The sequence below is a fragment of the Alexandromys fortis genome, unplaced genomic scaffold (genome assembly GCF_014885135.2).
Source record: "Alexandromys fortis isolate MF-2015 unplaced genomic scaffold, M_Fortis_MF-2015_v1.1 scaffold_235, whole genome shotgun sequence".
Taxonomy (NCBI): Eukaryota; Metazoa; Chordata; class Mammalia; order Rodentia; family Cricetidae; genus Alexandromys; species Alexandromys fortis.
In genome coordinates, this window is record NW_026068114.1 from 302,449 (window position 1) to 312,281 (window position 9,833).

Consider the following 9,833-nt stretch of genomic DNA (forward strand, 5'->3'; position numbering starts at 1 on the left):
AACCACTGGGCCATCTCTCCAGCCCCAACCCACCATTTTTAATTTTATTTAGATGTTGTATTGTTGTTGTTGTTGTTGTTGTTGTTTTTCCAAGACAGGGTTTCTCTGTGGTTTTGGAGCCTGTCCTGGAACTAGCTCTTCTAGACCAGGCTGGTCTCAAACTTACAGAGATCTGCCTGCCTCTGCCTCCCAAGTGCTGGGATTAAAGGTATGCGCCACCACTGCCCGGCTTTAAATATTGTATTGTGAAATGAACCTGCATGATTTTAGATGTCCAAACATAATTGACTTTATAGTCAGTCGTTTTTTTTTTTCCACTTACTTTTTTTTACCAAGTAGAGACCATTTCTTGAAATATGATCAGAAAATAACAGATTATGTTTTGAGGGTTATTGAAATAGGGAATTGGCATGGAACCCATTTTTCACTGTTTGGACGCCACAAGTCTACTATAAGGAATCTGTTGTGCATCTCCCAACACACACATACTTTCTTATAAATAGCCAAGGGGAAGTCTAGTTTTTTACTTAGTAAAGATGTTGTACTTTCAATTGCTGTCATCTGCCCTCCAGTTATGGATGGAAAGCATGGCTGATGCCAAGGAGAAAGAGTGGAGGATGAGGAGGGACATGCTATATTGAATTGCCAGTCTCTAGAACTCATTGCTTATAATTCATCCCGTTAGACTTAAGTTCCAAGAAGAAAGCAACCATTATTCCTGCCATAACAGGTTTTGTTTGTTTGTTTAAGGCAGAATGTTGCCATGCCTTGCCTGGAGTATCCTATGTAGCCCAGACTGACCTTTTAATCCTCCTTCCTCTCCTCCCTGTTAGTATAGGGATGAACCACTACACCTGAAAACTGAACTTTGGAAAAATAATAGGGCATATATTAGGAACTGTATTAGTTACTGTGTACATTTCTGGGATAGAATACTTGACAAAAGCAACATAAAGGAGGAAAGGGGTTTGCTTTGGTTCACAGTTCCAGGGTGCAGCTCATCACGGTGGGAGGTCATGAGGGTAGGAGCCTGAGGCAGCTGGGCACAGCTAAGGCAGAGGGATGGGTGCTGCTGCTCAGTTTTCTTCTCATTTTTATTCAGTTCATGCCATCAGCCCATGAGATGTGCCACCCAAGTCCTGGATGATTTTCCTACCTCAGCTAAATAAGCCGAATCTAGATAATCCCTTACCTAGAGATTTGTTTCCATGGTGATTCTAGATCCTGTCAAATCGACAAGATTAACCCTCTTGGGAACCAAAAGCAAACCCCCTTTAAAAAGAAATTGATTCACTCTCACTAAAATCAAGAAGACAGGAGTAGCTACTGCTAAATACCTTTCAAAAACTAAGAGTCATTGCAGGGTTGGAGACCTGGCTCCACAGTTAAGAGCACTGGCTGCTCTTCTAGTGGATTCTGGTTCAATTTCCAGTACCCATATGATGGCTGGACTCCGATGTAACTCTAGTTCAGGGGATCTGATGCCCTCTTCTGGTTTCTATGGACACTGCATGCCCAGACATCAGGCAGGCCACACACCCATATACATAAAGATAAACAAATTAGAAATAAAAATTGTGTGTCATTGGAATACTTGAACTGGGTGTGGAAGATCTTCCAAGATGGTTTATTCACTTGAGTATTAGCAGTAGTCCTTAGTTTCCTCACTACACAGGTCTTTCCGTGGTCCCCACGACAACTGGCTCTTTTAGAGTAAATGATCCAATAGAGACAGAGGTAGAAGGAAAAAAAATCATGGTACTTTTTGTACCCTAATCTTGGAAGCCACACAGTCACTTCTGTCATATCTTGTCTGCAAGATGTAAATCACTACTAAGTCTAACCAAGTTTGAAGGGAGAGAAGTAGTGAATAATTTGTAGACATATTTGTCCCGTGGTTTGATACTGTCAGAGTTATGTTGATTAGCTTAATGCCCTTGTTAAGAAGGAAACGGGTCCAGAATGCCTCTGGGTCAGCATCCTTTGAACCTTTTCTCATTAGTATCAGAGACCCAAGGAAATGTTTTGAGAGCTACGTCATAACATCAGCTTTTTTTCTAATCTAATTCATAAAAGTAGTATTAATTTTGAAGATGGAAGAATTCACAAAGAGCACTAATGGACACATACTCCAGGCAGTGGACTGATTTCTGTTGCTATCTTTGTGTGATGACTACTGGAAACAATTGAGTAGTCAGCCATGATTGTCTATAGAATATTTCTGTGTATTTTATATCAGTTTTTCCCTCCTTTAACAGAATAATACAACAGATCTTTGCAGGATTCTTTGCAAATTCTGCAATTCCTGGATCCCCACATCCTTTTTCTTGGTGAGTGATCATTCTTTGTATTATTCTTCTTGAGTAGTACCATTTTAGATGCTCTCGTTTCTGTATCATAGAGAAGGAAAAGCTGCATAGGTGAGTATATGGATGTGCCTGGGATGTTGGACTGCTATTGTTTGCCAAACCCAAACTCACTCAGAACTGACTTTTCCTTGTGGATGCTCAGGGTGGCTGTCCTGGTCTTAAGATACTTAGGATATAACTGCTTCCTTTTCTGTCTTGCTCTGAGGAGAATGTCGAAGTGGAGAATGACATGGTCCCTACCAGGCTTGTTATCTGCTTTGTGAGTTTTCCTTATGGACCACACAGGAAGATTTTGTGCTTTAAGAACTTTTTGAAGTTGAAAACATAACATTCTACTTTCTTTTCTCAAAGTGAGAAAGTTTCTTAAAACAAATCAAAGACACATAGTCTAGTGTCAGAATGACACTTAGGCATGGCAGGAATCAGACAGTGTCTTCTAAGAACCGTCTTTCCTCTAGTTATTTGTGACTTCTAACGTTGCTATAGGAGGTTTTCTGTTCAGAGGCACCTCAGTCCTTCCCCACATTTATCCCATTTTATAGCCTCTGGTTACTTTAAATGTGATCTAGCTAGAACCTGTGCCTTTATCCAAGGTACTGCACCAACAGCACTAAGAAAGAAGTCCGGCCAAGTCTCTTTGTAAGTGCTGGTCATAATTCACAGGAACTGTTATGGCTGCTTCTCTAACAGGAAGTCCTTACTATGCAGGACACGTGCGGCCTCTTTGAATGAGGGAGGTCTGCTGTAGATTTGGGGCAGCCAAAACACCTTTCTTAACCCATGAGCAGTGAGCTCTTTTTATTCTGGGATATTATATGGCATTTTAGATGGCTTCACATTTTATTCCAGTTAGGTAAAATTTATTGAGAATGGAAGCACATCTCTAGATAACCTGGTCGGCCTTTCAAATACAGAGACTTTCTTTGCCTCACGATTCTAGAGGACTAGTGACTTTTCAGCTCTGAGAGAGCAGTGTCCATTGCTAGTTCCCCCAGTGCTATAAGGCAGAGCCCGGCCACCCCACCTAATCCTGTCTGTCTCATCTCACGTATAGGAGCGGGATGCTGCACTCCAACCCTGGCGACTATGCCTGGGGTCAGACAGGGCTTGATGCCATTGTAACCCAGGTGAGGAGCTGCCTTTTGAGAGGGTGTCTGTTCAGTGTGTCTCATGGTTCCACAGGCTTCCTGCATTCCTTCTGCTACTTTCTGAGATGGCAACCACTCTGCTTTCACTGATATTTTGAGCTTTGGGTTTCTTTGTTTACCAAATGGATGGATGGGCTATGGGTCCAGCCTAGTTTCCATGTTCCTACTAGGCAGCAGGGGATTTCTGGAAAATGATTTTACCTCTAGAGGAAGTAAAGACTTCTCCTGTAACAAAATAATATATTGCAATTTTGTCCTCTTATTTAGTCCTATGAGGAACAGATGCTTCACAGAAAAATAGGGGTTCACATGTTGAAGCAGGGGTTTCTGCTAGACAGAGCAAAGTAGAGGAAGGAAGCAGAGACAAGATCTTTCCATGCTGTGTGTAATTGCTTCCACTGGTTTATGTTCATCTTTACTGGACTGGTTTTCATTTCCTGGGGACTGGAGAATAGAAAGCATGTTGTCTATTTATTAGTCTTCTCACAGACAATAATGTACCCAGTTCTTGGCTTTTTGCTGCTTTTCATACTCCCACCCCTTCCTTCTGACCAAATGAAATTTTGAACCAGTTAGCTCTTTTTATTAGCTGTAATTTATTCAAGACATCACAACTCTTGGTATCTGAAATTAGCTTTGTGCCCAAAGCTGAGCCTTTAGGCTAAGAGTCTGTCTTAAAATCTTGGCTTACACTGGTGTTGCTCTGACATTTTGAAGCAGCTGTGTGTTCCAGTACCTGGAAGGGGAGGCTGGCTTCTTGGAGTTCTGCAGAAGTTAAGAACAGTGAGCATCCTTAATGCTTACACTGTTTGTTCTCAGCTGGATGGCTCCCTCTTCAGTTACTAAGATAACAAATATTGCTGCTTTTTCTTTTTGTAGCTTCTAGGACAGCTAGAAAACACAGGTCCCCCTCCAGCGGATAAGGAAAAGATCACTTCTCTCCCAACAGTGACAGTAACTCAGGAACAAGTTGGTAAGTTATTTTCATATTTATTCTGTCATCCTAGAACATCTGATCTAATATTTAGTACATTTCTATTCTAAAGCTACCGACTATGGAGAACCTAGTTAGCATGCCTGCTTTCTAGGACCCATTAGAAATAAAGAGATACAGTCATTTATAAAAAACTTGATTATAATTAGTACAAGAACTTAATATTGGAAGCAAAACTCACTAAATTATTTAAAAAGCTGTTGGAAATGGTGTTGAGTTCATGATACCATGGGGAGAAGAAGAGGACAGATCCAAGGCTGGGGATTTGTTTCCCATGTGAGGTGCTGTCAGGTAAATGGAGACAATGTTTGAAAACACTTTTCCCTGAAACTCCTTTTGCAGTCTGAAGGTCTCCCGCAACAAGTCCCTCCTTTCCCCATCTGGTCAGACTCCCTCTGCTTCTCACATCAGAGTCCACTCCAGAGCTAATAAGAGCTGTTTATTAGAGGAGTAGATCTGGGGGAGAGGGGAAGTGTGGGGGAGACTAGGAGGAGTTGAGGGAGGGGACACTGGGTCAGTGTGTAATGTATGAGAGAAGAATTAAAAAAAAGTGGTAGCCGGGCAGTGATGACACACACCTTTAATCCCAGCACTTGGGAGGCCGAGGCAAGAGGATCTCTGAGTTCGAGGCTAAACTGGTCTATAGTGAGAGTTATAGGACAGGTTCCAAAGCTACACAAAGAAACCCTGTCTTCAGATGCCTTGATCATCGTTAAGTCCTGGAGTATAGCTCAGACATTAGATACTGTTAAGCAGATTTCTGTGGTTCAGAATTTGACCCTTAGAACTTTCAATGTAGTAGCCATTTTCTCTGAGGGAAAAGTCTTTTGTTGGTTGGTTTGGAGTCCCGAGTGCACTTGTCTCCTGTAGTTCTGTGGCACCATCTCCTGGTACAGCCTTTAATTAACAACTTGAGAGGACCCTGGCCACACTAAAGAGAGCACAGTAAGAGAAGAACAGGATAAAGGTGGTTAAAGCACTGAATGGACTCCACTAATGTTGCTGAGAAGAGTCCCTCAGTTATGGAGCAAAGGTTGCCACTGTTTTCTAGGCAAAAACTGGCGGTCAGATGCTGTCATACATTTGGGAGCATGTTTTCCCTGTTTTATTTAATAGACAAATAAGTTTCTGCTCTTTTGTTTGTTTTGTTTATTGAGACGGGGTTTCTCTATGTAGCCCTGGCTTGGCTGTCCTAGAACTCACTTTGTAGACCATGCAGGCCTTGAACTCAGAGTTCCGCCTGCCTCTGCTTGTGAGTGCTGGTATTAAAGGCGTGTGCCACCACTGCCCAGCATCTGCTCATTTTTTTTAGTTTTAAAAATTATATTTATTTTGTATCTTTGTGCACATGTACCACAATACATGTGTGGAGGTTAGAGGATAACTTGTGAGGGTTGGTTTTCTTTTCCTACCGTGTGGGTCCCAGGGATTGCATTTAGGACATTAGATTTGGTGTCAAGCTCCTTTATTCTCTAAGTCACCTCACTGGGACAACTCTGCTAATTCTTCTAATCTGTTATTCTAAGAACTGAGTCTACTTTATGATTCCTGTTAGGTTTATTGGAGTTAGCCCTATTTGTTGTTTTTTTTTTTCTTTTTCTTTTGTCTTTTTTTTTTAACAGAAAGCAAACTATCTTTTTCATTTTACACACCAATCCCAGTTCCTATTCCTTCCCCTTCTTTCATTCCCTTCACCTCTCCCCCACCATTTTTATGTCTACTGCCATTTCTGTTTCCATTTTGAATGAACTTCTTACTTCTTATCTGCCTACCTCCTAGATATAACTCCCCCCTTAGTGTGTGTGGGGGGGCATCTTTATTAATGCATTTCTTGGGTTGTAGGAGGCAGCTTGTTTGGTTTTGTTTTATTTTTTTTTATTTGTTTGTTTTTGATTTAGACTTTATAGCCCAGGTTAACCTTGATCTTCTATGCTGCTTGTTCTCCAGTGCTGGGGTCAGGTCTGCAACATAGGCCTGGCTCTTGGTTGTTTCCTTCCTTTTGCTTGTTGCTTTAACACACACATCTTCTTCCCACAGATACGGGTTTAGAATGTCCAGTATGTAAAGAAGACTACATAGTTGACGAGAAAGTCCGGCAGTTACCCTGCAACCACTTCTTTCATAGCAGCTGCATTGTGCCGTGGTTGGAACTGGTGAGTACAGCTGGCTCTGGGCTGGGATGAGGCTGCTTCAGAGGACAGATGAAGTTGCAGTTCAGAGAGGCAAGCAAATCAAATTTTAGCCTCCTTGCCTGGCTCCTAGTGTCATGTAGGTTGTTTTTTTTTTTCCAATTATTATCCCTCTGCAGTGCTTCTAAGCAGAGCGTAGTGTATTCTGGCAAACAGGCCACGGTGGCATGCCAGCAGGTCTTGTAAATACAGTGTTTCTGAGACATTTAACAGACTGTGGCTGCTCCTGTGCTAGCTGGGCAGGGTTAAAGAGTTGTGCTGGAGTTGGGATAACCTACAAAGCCTAAAACACTTATTCTCTGTCCTCTTAAAGATGTAATTGTTATTTTTAATCATGTTTATATGTATGTGGAGGGAGTGGGTTTGTACACATGAGTACAGATGCCCTTGGAGGCAAGAAGAGGGTGTTGAATTCTCTGGAGCTTGGGTTATAGGCAGTGTAGCACATGAGTCCTGGCAACTGAGCTCAGCCCTCTGCAAGAGTAGTGTATGCTTTTAACCACTGAGCTTCGCTCCAGCCCCCTCTCTATCGCTTTAAAAAAAAAAAAAAGGTTTGCTTAGCCTCATCTAGACTACATGGGGAAATAATTGATAGATACCTTTTTGTCATGATTCAGGTCACTGTTAGTAGTTCGTTTTATTTGCTGTTATGTGTTAGCTTTTATTAACTTCTTGACTTAGAATTCTGTCCATTCTGCTTAACATTCTATACCAGAGATATCCTGTTTTGATGGTACTAGGGCTTGAACTTAGGACCCCGTGAATGCTAGGCAGGTATCCTTATGTCATAATGGGGGTGGTAAAGTGGCATGTGAGCGCATAGTCTTTGTGGGCATGGGGAGGTCAGAGGTCAACCTTAGATGTTGTTTTCTTAAAAAGTATTCAATTTGATTCTTGAGATGGTGTTTCTGGTTGGTTGACCTGGAACTTGACAGATCAGGCTAGGCTGGCTGGCCACAAACCCCAGGGGTCTGTGTTTCTGCCTCTCCAGCAATGGGATTACAAACATCTGTCACTCACATTTTTATGTGGATTGCATGAAACCCATTACATGGGTTCTGTATTTGTTTGTAAACATTTTACTGACTGAGCCATCTCCCCAGCTTGGTGTTCCTAGCTTCTAAGGTCATGCTGTTTACATGGACTGATATCATTTTGTTTCAGCATGACACATGCCCAGTATGTAGGAAGAGCTTAAATGGTGAGGACTCCACTCGGCAAACCCAGAGCTCTGAGGCCTCTGCAAGCAACAGATTTAGCAATGACAACCAGCTACATGACCGATGGACTTTCTGAAACTAAAGACTACACCTGAACCAGGGCTGCCTGTATTAATCTTCTTATCATAGTTGTAAATTGTTTCAAAACTAAACAAGCAAACAAAGTAGTAGATGGATTTAGGAATCATGTAAGAAACCCCAACCTATAATATTAATGCAATGAGTGTGTTTCTCTAAATTTAAGGTTAGGACCTACAGATGGAATTGTATCTACAACCAAATGCCTCTTGTTCCTGAATTCACAGTGATACTTTTTTGAGTGTAAAACTTAATTATGTCAGTTTGCTCCTGCCTGAGTAGAATCAGTTCCTTAAAGTCTAGCTAGGGTTCTGCTGTCACGTTGTCTTGTAATGGATGTCTCTACCTCCTCCTCCAATCTCTGTCCCACCAGTAGTGGACTTTGCAGCAAATACAGAGGAGCCAGAGCCCTATATAAAGTTTTTTTGTCTTAATTGTGCAAGAGTACCTACTCTTGGCCACATTAGCAAGGTAAGAATAAAAAAACTCAGGAGTCTGAGACTATACTTGCCTTGATCTTCAGAGAGCAAACAAGGAAAACTACAGTGGGAAGGAAAAGTGGCCTGTCATCTACACTTTGATTTTCTTATTTTAATTCAGGAAGTGCAGTGTCCCTAAAAACCAACATGGCATGTCTTAGTCTTGGGTTGGAAGAAATCTGATTTTGGTTCCTTTTTGGCATTAAGTTGGGCAGCACATAATAACACAGAAGGACAGATGTTGGAAATCCTTACTACTGAGCTGTTTTTGATGACCCTCACCTCTTTGTTTACTGTCTTTCATACTCGGGACCTTATAATAATTTCCCTCAGAAAAATAGGATTATTTTATTAGTGCTTCTATACCAAGGCACATTTTTGATAATTCATTGTTATTTAGGGATTGGGATTTTATGTTGCCTTGTTTTAGTTTGTAAAGCCCATTTTTTATGTGTGAAACTCTTCCTGTTCTGTTCAGTTCTCCCTATACTTGGAATCAATCTGATCAATGTAATCATGCCCAAAACAACTTCTCTGGGAAAGGTAGACCTCGCTTTAAGTTCTAACACTGCCCATACACATGCTCTGTCCATGTTTAAAGCTGAATAAATGGAGATTGGTGAGAATGGTGTTGAGCTTCAGTGTCTCAGAAGGACAGAATGGAGATGCTATTAGCTGTTGACACCAAGACAGGACCTGAAGGCGTGCAGTTGCATTTATAGCAGAACGGGACCTGAGGTGCGCAGCTGCATTTATAGCAGAACATCAGCACTCACAGTTCAGGGCAGTCAGAACAAGATCACTATAGTTAGATGTGTCTCTTTTTTGGCTAGGAGCCTTTCCTCAGTTTTTGATGACTTACACTCTGGTTTGGGGGTAAGTGTGTGGGTTAAAGATGTCTTTGTATTTTGTTAGAGGACAAGGAAGTTGAGGAGGGAAAACAAAATAATGAGAGAGTTCCCTGCCTGCTGAATCAAAATTAATCAAAAGAGATAGAAAATGACACTAATTTATGCATCAAAGAAAAAAAAATCCATCAAGACGACATTTCAATTCATGGAAACAGAACAAACCTCTTCTTTATGAAAGATGGATCAAGACAGAAATAAAGGAATTAAAGACTTGCTAGAGTTCAGTGAAAACAAATACGCAGCATACCCAAACTTAGGGACTCAACGACAGTGGTGCCGAGAGGAAGGTTGATAGCACTAAATGCCTACATTGAAAAATTGTAGAGATCTTCTACTAGCAACTTACCCAAGAGTGTAGATGGCCAGAAATAATCACACTCAATCAATAAAATAGAAGCAAAGAACAATCAATGAAACAAAAGTTGGTTCTTTGAGAAAACAAGAT

General features: G+C 41.4%; 1 protein-coding gene across 1 annotated transcript in view; it reads left to right on the forward strand.

Moving 5' to 3' along the window:
• Positions 1 to 9,103, forward strand: part of Rnf115 (ring finger protein 115) — a 79,050-nt gene extending 69,947 nt beyond the window's left edge. Inside the window, exons 5-9 of the mRNA XM_050124758.1 lie at positions 2,259 to 2,330; positions 3,424 to 3,496; positions 4,397 to 4,490; positions 6,549 to 6,664; positions 7,865 to 9,103. Coding sequence (XP_049980715.1) covers positions 2,259 to 2,330; positions 3,424 to 3,496; positions 4,397 to 4,490; positions 6,549 to 6,664; positions 7,865 to 7,996 — 487 coding nt within the window. The 3' untranslated portion in view covers positions 7,997 to 9,103. The remainder of the gene's footprint in view (positions 1 to 2,258; positions 2,331 to 3,423; positions 3,497 to 4,396; positions 4,491 to 6,548; positions 6,665 to 7,864) is intronic.
• The last annotated feature ends 730 nt before the right edge of the window (positions 9,104 to 9,833 follow it).